Source organism: Cetorhinus maximus, chromosome 20, assembly GCF_964194155.1.
Source record: "Cetorhinus maximus chromosome 20, sCetMax3.hap1.1, whole genome shotgun sequence".
In the NCBI taxonomy this organism is placed as follows: Eukaryota; Metazoa; Chordata; class Chondrichthyes; order Lamniformes; family Cetorhinidae; genus Cetorhinus; species Cetorhinus maximus.
The window spans coordinates 19,578,449-19,593,276 of NC_135898.1; the positions used below are offsets into that span (position 1 = coordinate 19,578,449).

General features: G+C 45.5%; 1 protein-coding gene across 1 annotated transcript in view; it reads left to right on the forward strand.

Moving 5' to 3' along the window:
* LOC144694910 (ankyrin-1-like) overlaps positions 1-14,828 on the forward strand; it is a 198,923-nt gene that overhangs the window by 83,000 nt on the left and 101,095 nt on the right. The window contains exons 5-8 of the mRNA XM_078565662.1: positions 4,534-4,632; positions 5,314-5,499; positions 10,739-10,837; positions 13,287-13,385. Of these exons, the coding sequence (XP_078421788.1) occupies positions 4,534-4,632; positions 5,314-5,499; positions 10,739-10,837; positions 13,287-13,385 (483 nt within the window). The remainder of the gene's footprint in view (positions 1-4,533; positions 4,633-5,313; positions 5,500-10,738; positions 10,838-13,286; positions 13,386-14,828) is intronic.

The following is a 14,828-nucleotide window of genomic DNA, read 5'->3' on the forward strand; positions in this document are numbered from 1 at the left end:
GTTGTCCTTTATCTTCCATACCTCTTTCTTCTGATTGTGCTTTAGCTTTTTTTAAACAGGCTCACCAACCCAAGGCAGTGTCTTTGTGAAACTTTGCCCCAAATCCCTCTACTCCTCCACAGCAGTGGTCATTTCCATTCATAGAACAAATACTGCTGTTAGTTTATTTACCTCACAATTACTGACCTGGAATTACTTTGCAACCATTCCTGGTTCCCTATGTTACCAATTCAGGATGCTATTCTTTTAGTTTAAGGGGTTTATTTTGTATTATCAATTGGAAAATGTCACTGGAGGATTGTTAGTGTTCCTGAGGCAGCATCCATCAGAACTATTGAGCCAAACTCAGCTTCTCAGCTGTTACAAGTTTATTTATCTTTAAAATGCATTAAATTCAGTCAATAGCCAGCTCCTGCATTCATGTCAAACAACTTATCAGTTGTTTAGTAGAGATCTAGTGGGAAGAAAGGAAAGCTGAACTAAAGTTGTTGAGATCCAAAATTTCTTGTTTTTCGTAAATGCCGAACTGGCCTGTGAGGGTGTGCTGTTTCCAGGCTACACAGCTTTAAGCAGAGAAATTGGTGTGGATCCAGTTCAGAGACCATATTGAGTATCTGGGCTAGATCCTGATTTTGTGTGATTGTACGTGTCACTTAAAGAACTCGTCGCAGTTTATGCAATGTGGAAGATGGGAGGCTGGGTAGGAGAGCATTGGAACAGTCAAGTCTGGAGGTAAAAAAGACATGGATCAGCAATAGATGAGCCGAAGGGGGAGAAACATTAACAATATCAGCTTATGTGGGCCAGGGTGGGAAGTTGGCTGCTCAGCAGTTTGCCGATAATTGGGTTGAGGGATTAGGAGGTGTATCCAGTGCATAAGATGAGTTTGGAGAGAGCATGGCTGAAGATGAATTAGAGTCATGTGTTCAGGGCTCAGGCAGTGGGGAATATTCAAGGAAGTCTGGCCAGGTGGGTTAGGGGAAAGGAGGGAATCAGCAACAAGGATGGCTTCAATCAGTCTAGGAACTCCTCTCACATCTTATTGGATTAAAGAGTGGAGGAAGATGGTTTGTGGTGGGATAGAGAAGCAGGGGTTATCTTTGCCTTCCTGAATGATCTTTGAATAGTGAGGAGTTTTAGCAATGGAGATCAGGACCTGATAATACATTATGTGGCCAGATTTGATGATGGATAGTTCAATGAGTTGTCTACCAAAGATGTTCAAACCCATTGGACTTTGAGGGAAGGTAATGAGGGATATCATTCCAGGGAGAACAATTTGGGCGAGAGAGTGTCAGTGCTTTACTGGAACCACGAGCATCAAAGGTAGGAGAGAAGTGATGTACCAGCTCAGTAGCTGCACAACTCTCATGGTGAATACAGGACCAAAAGCTGGCTAGTTGGAAATTTGAAAGTACAGCCATTAGTAACTTGAGGGTGAATTTTCCCAGGCACGGTTACAGAAGGAGACGAGGTTGGGAAGAGGATGTGGATACAGAATGATGGAAAGAAATGATCAGAGATTGTCCTATGTCCAAGTAAGACGGTGAGATTGAAAGGTTGGTTGTCAATATGGTTTACAGAGTTGATATGGAGGGAGGAACAAAGGATATTGAACTCAGGAGAGAGAGCAAGAAGAGTTGAGATGAGGTTGAAATCACTGAGGTTGAGAAGTTGCTTGGTTCAAAGGCTGAGGGAGGAAAATAAGAGGATATCTGAGGGAGTAACTTGGTGTGATACTTGGGTGGTGGTACAGAACAAGGATTTTAAATGAGAGACATGAGGGGTGGACCAAGGTGAGGCAGAGAAATTGCGGAATGAATAGGGAGACAGACCAAGGTGCAATTTACAGACATGGGCTATACCAGCACCATACTGTTTGAGTGTGGCTAGTGGTGGAAAGCATAGCCAGACAGGGAAAGTTCATAGAGGATAAAGCTTACGCTGCACTTTCCCATCAAGCCCTCCCAGAACTAATACGTGACAGGTTAGATACAGAGTCAAACAGAATAAAATATTTTATACTGCCCAACCTAATGCCCCAAGGCCAGAATCCATACAAGATGACTGCTTCACGAGGCATTTCCAGGACAGGTGCAACTTCAGGGCATGCTGTGGAACCAGCTGAAACCCGGAAGGTTTTGAGTAACAATTTGGGAGCAAAGGGAAGTTATTGTGAGTATTTATTAGCTTAACAGCATAGGAACCTTCCATAAGATCCATTATGACATCAGGATCTTACTCGGCAATTGTGTGCATGATGGCCGTGAATTCAATGTCCAGTATCACCAGGTACTGAAGCATTGCACGATGTAAAAAGGTGCAGTAGGCTTTAAAAGTCAGAGCCGAAGATTCTCTATCTGGCGACAGGCTGTTAGGGTCTCATTGCCAGAGCATGTGCCTGACACTATACACAGGAACACGAGGAGGCCATTTAGCCCTTTGCTGCTGTTCCACTAGTCAACAAATATATCACTGGCAGCAAGGTTCAGATTGGGCCTGGCCAGTACAAATCTCCATGCTGTGTGAGGGCTGCCAGTGTGTAGGAATAATTGAGTTTGCCTTTATTTCCCCTGTCAATTTTCTCCCTTCCCTGCCTCGTCCTGCTCTGTTGGCAGTGAGTATTTTCTGGGGAACCTTTCACCGAAACTGAACCTGATCTTTGACTTTGGGTGGGATTGGCGGCCAAGCCTTGGCCGCTCCTCACCTGGTGTCCGCGCCTGCGCACTTTTCAGCAGATAGCAATCAGCTTCAGGAACCTTGGCCAACACTTACACCCTCATTCCCCAATGTAAAGGTACTGAGGCCAACTATAGTTCCTCTCCTACTCCCTACCTCCCTCCCCCAAACTGCTGTGCCAGATGAGATCAGAAATAAGGAATGGGGGAAACATGTTGCCTTTCCTGTATTCCATATCTCTCTCTCTCTCTAAGGAAGAAATGGGTGAAATGAGGCTATGTAGCTAAACGCTTAGGGAGTGTGCTTTTTGTACTGTTGCAGTGATGTGCAATACAATCCACATTGGGAATGCATCTGATCTGATACAGAAAGAAAATTAAGTGCTTCTCAGCATCAGGAACACCATGATTGTGAGGCTGATGATTCCAGTAGTTATTAAATATTGCACATTGAAACGAATCAACTTTCCCATTGCTCCTAATCCTCTGCTCCCTGTCTATTGGAGCGTGGCTCCTTGTGATGGATCCTGATAGATGTTTTCTGCAGTGTTAATGCGTGCCAGAAGTGTTCTGTTCCTGAAGTGCCCTGCTTTAGTTCTGCAGTGCCAGCAAGAATCCCTGGCTACATGCCTAACCTCCCTGTATGCAAACAGCAGTACCTCAAAACAGGTCTGCTGTCATTTTTAAAAAAAAACAATGCTTCTCTTTCATCCTCTCCCACACCCAAGCTGTTTGCAAGTGATACCATCTGAATGATATTGTGGCGGACTTCATTTTCTGATTTTAAGCACACCCAATGCCATTCTGCAACTATTGAATCCAGCAGAAAATTACATTCGGACATGACAGCTTCTGGCACATTGATCCCCTCACACACACCATGCCTCAGGTGAAGTTCTACTTTTAACAGAGAGCTGGAGAATGCCTATTTTTCAGGAATTAATTTCTACTGGGAGAATTCCAGCAATATGTGATCTTGAAATGTGTGATTCCCGGGAATGAGATGTGGATGGTGAGCTGTTAACTATAGAAAGATTGAAGCATTCTCCAGCTTTCATTAAAATTAGAATTCCACCTTGCTCCAGCTCTCTGTTTTTTTTTTCTCTCTCTGTAGTGTCTACTTTCACACAGACCAGAATCATCCTCTGTGCACAGGGTTATTGGTACTCTCCAGTACTGCTAACTGGCCGCTGTTTGAGGGTGAGGAAATACTGGCAGTAAAGACTCCTTCAAGACAGCCCCATCAAACCAAGTCACACAGGGAACACTGATGAACCATTGCTGGAACAGTCCTGTGTATCATTTGTAACTGGACCTTTAGTGCGCTGTGCATCGGCACTAGCTGAGATACTCAGGAAGCAACTAGCTGAAGACTAAATGATTAGCTTTTGAGCACTGTGAGATGTCAGCTGCTGCACAGGTACCTTCTCCTCTTCCTCCTCCTCCTCCAGGTACCTGGCCCTACGAGAGCATTGGCGACCATGGACTTCCATTGGATTGGTCCATGATTATGATTGGCAAAGTACTGCAGTGGTTTGCCATTGCCTTTTTGTACAGGTACAGGCTACTCGATAAAACCTAACTATCCAGAGCTGGTGTCAGCTCCTGTAAGTGCACTGTACACACTGAATAAAAGGGAACAATTCACTCACTCACATCATGTAAAATTCATTCATCCACACGTCATGTAAAGTGGGCAGTGTGTACACCCACTGTTGGAATGGAATCCAATTAATGAAAAGAGTAGATGATTTGTCTGACATTCTCAATGTGCAAACTCTCAATTTGTGACTGTTGAATACCGCAGAGCTTCAATAATGTCTGATTGTTTCTGCATCGATTGTGTTTCACACAGAAAGGATTCACTCCACTTTACATGGCTGCTCAGGAAAACCACCTGGAAGTTGTTAAGTTTTTGCTTGAAAATGGTGCCAACCAAAATGTTGCAACAGAGGTAAGTCCTGATCGTTCACCTACAAACGGCCCACTCCCTGCCTAGAGGAAGGTGCTTGGGTGAATCAGCAGAGCCCTCTTCTCACTCTAAATATCTTCATGAGTGTCAGCTTGGTTGTACACTGTGCATGTGTGTGTGTGTGCGCGTGTGCACTTGCACGTGTGTGTGTGTGCGTGCTTGTGTGTGTGTGTGTGTGTGTGTGTGTGTGTGTGTGTGTGTGTAAGTAAAAGTGGGACTTCAAGCACCACTCCAGGACTTGAGATCATAGTGGGGCTACTGTGAAAATACAACACCACTGAACATCATTTGTCACTTCCCTTCTGTGAAACAGCAATGGATCTTCTGTGTATTATATGGAATGAAATCAGAAACACACTTTTTGTAAATGGTCTTCATATCGCATTACAAATAGTAGAGTCAGATTGGTCCCACCGGAATCATTTGTTTCACAATTCTAGCTGAGGATACCTGTCCGTCAATGGGATAGCCGTTGGAAAGTGGCTATTGTCTAAAGATATTGATTGAAATGAAGTGCATCAAAATGTCATTACCCATTAAAGGTCTCGGTGATGTATTATATATCTTACACTTGAACTGTTCCTGAATTACACACTCAAAACCCCTTGTCCAAACTCCACCTTGCTCACATTGAGCTAATGGTTTGTTTGTTTTTTGTACCAGGATGGCTTTACACCATTGGCTGTCGCACTGCAGCAGGGACATGAGAATGTGGTGGCAGTCCTGATCAGTTATGGGACGAAAGGGAAGGTGTGTCTCCCTGCTTTGCACATTGCGGCTCGGAATGATGATACCCGGACAGCAGCGGTACTCCTACAGAATGACCCCAACCCTGATGTACTGTCAAAGGTAAATTCGAGGTACCAACAAAGAAGATGGGTCTTTGGTGTTCAGAGGTAGTTTCCCAGAGAACAATCGAACCTTTAGCGTAATTTGCAGGCGCGTGCAGAGAGTCTGGGTTTTCCAGCAGTCTTCAAAGTCATACTGAATGGGTTCCTGAGACTGGCAAGTTCATCTACACATAAAATGTATGGGTTACAGGGGTTGTTACCTAATCAATTTGGCCTCCCAAAACTTGCCTTCCTGTCTTAAGGGGTTAAAAAGCATTTTTCTAAATTGACATTTCTGAATATATTTGATACTTATGCTTACAAATTCCTCTCCCTATCTCCATAACCTCCCCCAGCCCCACAAAATTCAGTGATCATAGAATAGAATAGAATACTGTAGCACAGAAGGAGGCCATTTGGCCCATCAGTTCTGCACTGGCACTTTTCAATTAAGTTAGTTCCCGTCCCCAACACTCCTCCCCCACCACCCCTCAATTTTAAAAAAATTCATTCACGGGATGTGGGTTTTGCTGGCTAGGCCAGCACTTATTGCCCATCCCTAGTTTCCCCTTGCGAAGGTAGTGGTAGTGGAACTGCTGCAGTCCATGTGGTATAGGTACACCCAAAGTGCTGTTAGGAAGGGAGTTCCGGGATTTTGACCCAGCAACAGTGAAGGAACGGCGATGTGTTTCCTGCAATGTTTTTCTCCTTCAATTCCTTTTTGAAGGTTATTATTGAATCAGTAGCCACCCCCCCTATTAGTGCATTCCAAATCCTAAACATTCGCAATTTCATTTTATTTACTCCGACTCAGGTCTTCCTGATTTTGAATGTCTCTATCAAATCTCCTATAAGGGGATGTCGTGGCGCAGTGGTTGGGTAATCCAGAGACCCAGGGTAATGTCCTGGGGACCTGGGCTCAAATCCCACCACAGCAAACAGTAGAATTTGAATTCCTTAAAAATCTGGAATTATTAGTCTAATGATGACCATGAAACCATTGCTGATAAAAACCCATCTGGTTCACTAATGCCTTATAGGGAAGGAAATCTGCCGTCCTTACCCAGTCTTGTCTCCATGTGACTCCAGACCCACATCAATGTGGTTGACACTCAAATTCCGTCTAAACAGCAATTGGGAATGGGCAATAAGTGCTGGCCCAGCCAGTGACACCCCATGAACCTTCTCTGCTCTAAGGAGAACAACCCCAGCTTCTCCAACCTATCCACGTGACCAATCCCTCAACCCTGAAACCAATCTCTTCTGCACCCTTGCCAAAGCCTTCACATATCTCAACTCCCTAGCATCTGAGCTTTAACCAATGCCACCCCATTCCAGTACCATGCACTCCTTAGCCCTCCAAACTAACTCCAACCTCAGCCCCACTCTCTCCATCAAAATTGCTCTACCCCAACTACCCCACCCCCCCCTCCCTCTCCTTTAAGACACTGCTTAAAATTTACCTCTATGACCAAATAAGTGCTCTAGTCTTTGGGGAATAATTATGGTAAATAGCTCTCCTAAGTGTCTTGGGGTGCTTTACAATGTTAAAGGTTCTGTCTAAATGCACCGTGTTGAGACTGTGATTACAATTTTGTTTTATGTGAACTTCTGATTGTGAGGAATCCCCCCTATCGCTGGTACCCACCACTCCTTCCCCCACCACCAATGCCCCACACCACCACCCTCCCCTTCTCTCCCCACCATGCTGAAACACCCACTGGACAGTTCACACATCATTCAGAAAGGATCTCTACAGGTCAGTTAAATGGCTGGATTGCTCCTGTGAGATTATTGCATTGTAAAGCACTTCACTCGCCCAGAGAGCCTGTTAAGAGTTCTCTTAATTAATTGGATACATCTCATTGCTTGCACTGGTCAGCTCAGTCAACCCAAACTACTATGTGTAAAGGCTGGAAGTGAACCACTCAGCTGACCCCTCTACCTGGGTTCTGCATGTGTGCGAGTTACTCTCCGAGAGGGGATCTGTATATTTCATCGAGAAGCATCCTTAAGCAGCGTGATAGGACTGAAGGGTTATGAATGGGTTTGAGGGATTGATTGAGAAGCGATGCGCCTACCAGCTGTGACATGTTCTGATCAATCATCTGTTTCCTCCTCTTGTGTAATTTATTCTCTGGGTTTTTGGTTAATTATTTCATTTCCTTTTAGTTTCACGTATTGCCGTATTCGAATGAATCACATTGTAGAATCCCCCCAGCACACCCACATGTACCTGACATGACTGGGCCAATTGGTGCTAAAATATGGGGTTGCTTATGCTCATGTTAATCAGTAGGGAAAATGTCAGATTAGTTTATTCGCTTTAGTTCAAGTGATTGGATGTAAGGAATAAAGAATTGATGGCATCACAATGAATTGTTATATTGGACTGATAAAGTTTGTTGCTAAAGGAAGAATTTGTGCATTGTTGCTGCCTCCTGCTGATTGACTCTCGTGATCCTATACCATTAGCCTTAGCAATGTCAGTTTGGCTCACTTGGTTGTACTTGGGGGCAGCAGCTTGTGGGTCCAGGTCCCATTCCGAAGCTTGAGCGTAGAACCTAACCTGGCACTTGTGGAATGCTGAGAGAGTCCTGTATTTCAATTGTATTTTTTTACAGCAATTCTAGGCCCATTTGCCTGTTGAGCCGGATGTGAAAGATTTAAGGGAACACACGAAAAGCAAGGGACTCTTCCCAGTCTCCTGCCAACATTCCCCTCCTCAACTAACACCACCGCAAACAGTTGACTGGCCCTTTATCGATTTGCTGTGTGCAGATGGGCTGCCGCATACATAACAACAGTAAATTTTCAGAGCACTTTGAGTTATCTTGAACACACAGAAAAGTGCTGTATAAATGCTGGTCCCTTTCAGTCTGGTCCCTTTCTGTGACCATGTCGAGGCTGTATATATAATACAGCAGAGTTTCCACTTTGACACAATCAGCCGTCCAGGTGGATTGTATTTAAAATTACGCTGGCTTTTTGAGGTAAAGTTATAGTTCAAGGTTACGCTCAAACGTATTTTCATGTCACCAAACTGAAGACCTTTCATAAACCAGCGCAGTCGGGTAGCGTTTTGGAATAGAATTGTTTCTTATTTTCGCCCCACATTGGGAAGTATGCCATGATATATTTAAGAGTGGTAAGGTGATGCCGTTCTATTAACATAGCTGAAAATCACCAAAAAACTAAGCATTTTTAAATATGAATTGTCTAGCCCACCCACCTGCAAATAACCTGATTTTAAATCACAAGAGTCACAGAATTGTTACAGCGCTGAAGGAGGCCATTCAGCCCATCATGTCTGCACGGGCTCTCTGAATCAACAGTGCTTACTGCCATTCTCCTGCCTTCTCCCCGTTACCCTGCACACTCTTCCTTTTCAGATAACATTCTAATTCCTTGTTGAAGGCCCCAGTTGAACCTGCCTCCACCGCACTTTCAGGCAGTGCATTCCAGATCCTCATCACTCACTGAGTAAAAGAGTTTCCTCTCATGTCGCCTCTGCTTCTTTTGCCAATTACTTGTCTGTGTTACAAATCTGTGCCCTCGCATTCACAATCCTTTCACAAGTGGGAACAGTTTCTCCCGATCTACTCTGTCCAGACCCCTCATGCTTTTGAACACCTCTATCAAACTCCTCTCAGCCTTCTCTTCTCTAAGGAAAACAGTCCCAACTTCTCCAGCCTATCTTAATAACCAAAGTTCTTCATCCTTGGAACCATTCTGCATTCTCTCTAATGCCTTCACATCTTGTCTAAAGTGCGGCACATAGAACTGAATGCAATACTCCAGCTGAGGCTGAACTAGTGCCCTATTCAAATTCAACATAACCCCCTTGCTCTTGTACTCTACGCCCTTATTAATAAAGCCCAGGATCCTGTATGCTTTACTAACCACTCTCTCAACCTGTCCTACCACCTGCAATGATTTGTGCACATAAACACCCAGGTCCCTCTACTCCTGCACCCCCTTTAGAGTTGTACCCCTTATTTTATATTGTCTCTCCATGTTCTTCCTACCAAAAAGAATCACCTCACATTTCTCCACACTGAACTTCATCTGCCACCTATCTGCCCACTTCACCAACTTGTCTACATCCTTTTGAAATTCTACACCAACCTCCTCACAGTTCATAATGCTTCCAAGTTTTGGATCATCCGCAAACTTTGGAATTGTGCCCTGTCCACCAAGGCCTAGGCCATTAATACATATCAGGAAAAGCAAGGGTCCCAACACTGATCCCTGGGAAATTCCACTGCAAACCTTCCTCCAGCCCGATAAACATCCATTAACCAATACTCCCTGTTTCCTGTTGCTCAGCCAATTCCATATCCATGTTGCCATTGTCCCTTTTATTCCATGAGCTATCACTTTGCTCTCAACTCTGGTGTGCGGCACTTTATCAAATGCCTGAAATTACTGAAGACGACTTCTAAAACACTACACGAGCCATTTACTAGTGTACAATAGTCAAGATTCTTGGTAAATTAAGATTTGTTATTGTTTTAAAAAATCTAAAAAGTAACTCTTGTGCTTAATACAGCTTAATTTTAACCAGCTTCTTCAAAAGGCCACAAACAAATACAATTCGCAGAAGCTTTGCATGATGATTAATTTGATGTTGCGACACAGTCAGTTTTGTGAGTGAGGCCTTGCAATAATGTTTAAACCAGTGGGAAGAATGGCAGTAAGGCCCCATTTCTGTTGAGTATAGCATCTGCTTGATATCCCTTAATCTTTTGTACTGATTTTGGGTGAACTGCAGTGGAAAAACCAGCAAGTTGGTGGAACTGTACCCCAATGTATTGTGGTGCTTTAGCCTCATAACCTGGCAAATTTAGCTCCATGAGCTTGTGTACAGCAGAGTAGAGGATGGAACAATTTCCTGGGGAGGAATACTTGTTTCTGATGGGTTTGTGCTGTTAATGGTGGTCAGTCAGTCACTTCAAAGGATTGATGACATTGATTATGTTTCAACGAGAAAAGCTTTTCTCGTTCCTGTACTCTTTGTGGTCTGTCTGAACCATCAGCATCCACAGGATGTGCACTGAGCCCATAGATGCCAGTTCTACACTCAACAGAGAAAACGAGAGTGCATTCTTTCAAGGATCAGTAAGGTTAATGGGCCCATTAGGTCTAATTGAATAGAGAGCTGTGCTGTAATGCTCTGCCCAGGCAAATGAGAATAGTTAACTGGGAGCATCTCCTCCTCACAAGGTGCTGAGCCCTGCTTGTACTTCTCATTTCAGACTGGCTTCACTCCGCTCCACATCGCAGCACACTACGAGAACCTAAATGTAGCTCACATGCTGCTTACACGAGGAGCCAATGTCAACTTCACACCCAAGGTAGGTGCAAATGAGAGTTTGTACAGAATTTCTCCTCTCCCTGGGGCTCCTGCTGGGTCTCACGCCTCCTCTAAGCAGCAGGGTGATCTATTCCCAGCTCAGGCTCGATTCCCATTGCAAAGAGAAGTGAACGAGTGGCCTGATGATGGCTCTGTGTCATTGCCCCCTGGGAGATATCGGCTCTGCTGATGGTTCTTCCATGTGGCTGAGGTCAGGAACTGAGCAGTGGAGCATTGGCCAGCCAGGAACAGCATCCTTGCAATGGTCTCTTTGTTCCTTTTGATAACAGCTGGAAGTCCGAGATGCTCATGAAAGATCAGATTGCTGACCAAAGTGTATAATGCTGATGGAGTTTACCATCCTCAACATGGCAAGCTGACAGCAGTGATTCTGATTTCAATCCAGCCAGGCCCCTTTCTGGTTGGAAGGGACCAGGTGATCAGGAAAACAGGGAGAGCCATTGCAAGGGAGGGGGATGTTGATCGAGGGGTGAGGGGGTGATCGGGAGCGAGGGGGTTGATCGAGGGGTGAGGGAGTGATCGGGAGGGAGGAGGTTGATCGAGGGATGAGGGGTTGATCGAGGGGTGAGGGGGTGATTGGGAGCGAGGGGGTTGATCGAGGGGTGAGGGGGTGATCGGGAGGGCGGGGGTTGATCGAGGGGTGAGGGGGTGATCGGGAGCGAGGGGGTTGATCGAGGGGTGAGGGGGTGATTGGGAGCGAGGGGGTTGATCGAGGGGTGAGGGGGTGATCGGGAGTGAGGGGGTTGATCGAGGGGTGAGGGGGTGATCGGGAGTGAGGGGGCTGATCGAGGGGTGAGGGGTGATCGGGAGCGAGGGGGTTGATCGAGGGGTGAGGGGGTGATTGGGAGCAAAGGGGGATAATCAAGAGCAAGGGGGGAATCGGGAATGGAGGGGTGATCGGGAGAGCAAGAGGAGGTATGATCACAAGTGAGGGGGGTGACCGGGAGCGAGGGGGGGGGGTGATCGGGAATGAGGGGGGGTAATCGGGAATGAGGAGGGGGGTGATCGGGAGTAAGGGGGGGTGCTCGGGAGTGAGGGGGGGTGATTGCAAGTGAGGGGGGTTGATCAGGAGTAAGGGGGGGTGATCGGGAGTAAGGGGGGGTGATCGGGAGTGAGGGGGGGTGATCGGGAGTGAGGGGGGGGCGATTGGGAGTGAGGGGATGATTGGGAGTGAGGGGGGGTGATCGGGAGTGAGGGTGGGTGATCGGGAGTGAGGGGGTTGATCGAGAGTGAGGGGGTGGGTGATAGGAGCGAGTGGGGGGTGATTGGGGGTGGGGAAGTGGGTGATTGAGGGGGCGTGCTCAAAATGAGCAATCGGGATCAGGGGAGAGTCAGTTGGCCGGAGGCAGAATGCTAACTGAGAAGAATCTGTTGTGAGGAGTAGAACCTCTGGATTTATATTCCGAAATAACCTTCAAAATACTCACTCGTTGATGGCAATGTCAGTAATCCCTGCAAGGAGCAGCATTTAGCCCCCGTGTGAGTCATGTTTTCGTGGACACCGCTGGGCTCGGATTTGCCAAGGGCCTGAACACCAGTTTGACGTGTAGAAACTGAAGGCCTCATTTACTGTCTTCCCATCAATGTGCACAGATTGTTTCCAGCACAGAATGTAAGCATGCCAGCCACCAGAGTGCATGCTTTGGTGTAAGATGGATGTGGCTTCAAGCAATTTGCCGGCCTCTGTGTCCGTGCCATAAGAAATGAAACCCGGGGCTTGTGAGAACCTTGAGTTGGCAAGTGGACTGTGGAGCTGGGGTCACTGGTGGACATCAGTCTGTCAGTAATGAAAGGAGCAGCTTTGGTCTTTATGGGACTCACGTTCCAGGGTGGTAATGTTTGGATAAAAGCAAAATCCTGCAGGTGCTGGAAATCTGAAATAAAACAGAGAGTGCTGGAAAAACTCAGTCGGACTGGCAGCATCTGTGGAGAGAGAGAGAGAGAGACGGAGTTAACGTTTTGAGCCTGTATGACTCTGCTTCATACTATATATGTAAAGTTTGGGTTCGTGCTCCTGATTCCTGTCACAAATGGTCTTGATCCTCAAGGGCTTATCAGTGCTGGCACAAGGTGATCCTCAGTTAGACTTGCCATATCCTTTCATAAAATCAAAATCCTGCGGATGCTGGAGATCTGAAATAAACACAGAAAGTTCTGGAAAAAACTCAGCTGGTCTGGCAGCATCTGCAGTTAACGTTTCGAGTCCATATGACTCTTCTGAGGAACTCATTTCCAAAGGAGAGTCACATTGGACTCGAAACGTTAACCCTGCCTTTCTCTCCACAGATGCTGCCAGACCTGCTGAGGTTTTCTGTTTTTGCTGCCATATCCTTTCGTCATTGAGTGACCTGGCGTGAGTGGGTGAGAGAGTGTGATGGTTTGAATCACCATTTTCTTGCGTTTCTTCCTCTTTGTTTTGTCACGTTCAGAATGGAATCACTGCATTGCACATTGCCTCCAGAAGAGGGAATATCAATATGGTCAGGTTCTTATTGGATCGGGAAGCTCAGATTGACGCACGGACAAAGGTGAGTACATGAGAGGTTCGGCTGCTGCTGACAGTGTGAGATCAAGTCTACGGTTCAACTGCGGACAAAGCCTCTTCTGCCTGACTTACCAGAAGCTCTCCTGCCTCTGAGACTTGCAATTGATGAAAATGTGATTTCACTCATGTATTGTTAATTATAAAAAAAAAATATTCACAGAAGAATTTTATCCCTAACTTTGTAAATATTTAAGTTGTGCCCATTGAGAAATGAACTGAAATTTATAGACAGGGGAGGAGAAATAAACTGAAAGTTCGAATTCCTTCCCCCCCCCCTGTCGATAATCAGTGTATGGTCTGTTTTTAAGAAGTGTGTGTGTTTCCAACCCCCCCATTAGCGTCTGGCCAATTTTAAGACTTCCCTGGGTTTAAACAAAGGGGATTATTTATTCACGTGCTCACCCCAAATGAGCTAAATGCTACGTCAGCCTCACACCACACACTCTAGAAAGGTACAATTAAAGAAGGTAGTGCACTTCTCCATGTATTAAACCAAAAGAGTAGTTAACAGTTTTGGTGAAAAAAGAGACATGTTGTCAAAGCTTTCATCTTGCACTCAACAGGACATACTCGCAAGGAATACCAATTCTAACGGGAACAACTATTTATACTGCAAGAGAAGAGAGTGCTGATTGGTTGGCAATTGGACTTTGATTAGTAGAGGCGCTGTCATGGAGATTGCACCAGGGAACAGTTAACTGCCAAGCTTTTTTAAATTCAAACCAGGAAGGTTGATTGCGTTTGGTCAAGGTGCTGCCGTGATCTGCCTGGTTTGAATTTAAAACAAAGGCTTGGAAGTTAACCGTTCCCTGGTGCATTTTCCATAGCAATGCCTCTACCAATCAGAGTCCATTTGCCAACCAATCAGAACTCTCTTCTCTTGCAGCATAAGTTATTGTTCCCTTTAGAATTGGTATTCTTGTGAAGCTGTCCTGTTGAGTGCAAGACAAAAAGCTTTAACAGCATGTCTCTTTTTTCAGCAATTCCCAAGTTCTGTACTACCAAACGACTATAGTTAACAGGTCACATGTCTTTGAGAGTTCAGTGAAGAAGGAATTTTATCCACTGGGAATTGTATTTCCGATAAGTTCAGATAGCTGGGATCGGATATCCGGATTAACTGCAGGGTTCTTTCGAAGAGAAGACTGTTCAGTAGGTCACTTAGACAGGCACTCATAGCTGTTGTATTAGGAGGTCCAATTTCTTTACAGATGAACTCGGAGATTCTGAAACAGGTTGGGAAGCTTTTTCAAACTTATAACCCTCTCTGTTCTTGAAAGGCAAAGGTGGCACAGCCTTTCTCTGCAACTGTTGTCTTGTCAGTGTTATTCTGCAGCCTGTTCCTGGGTCTCTTCTGAGTTCAGGGATAAAAGGATTTCAGTATCAAGGAACCAGTTTCGATCACATGATCAATGACCATTAATGC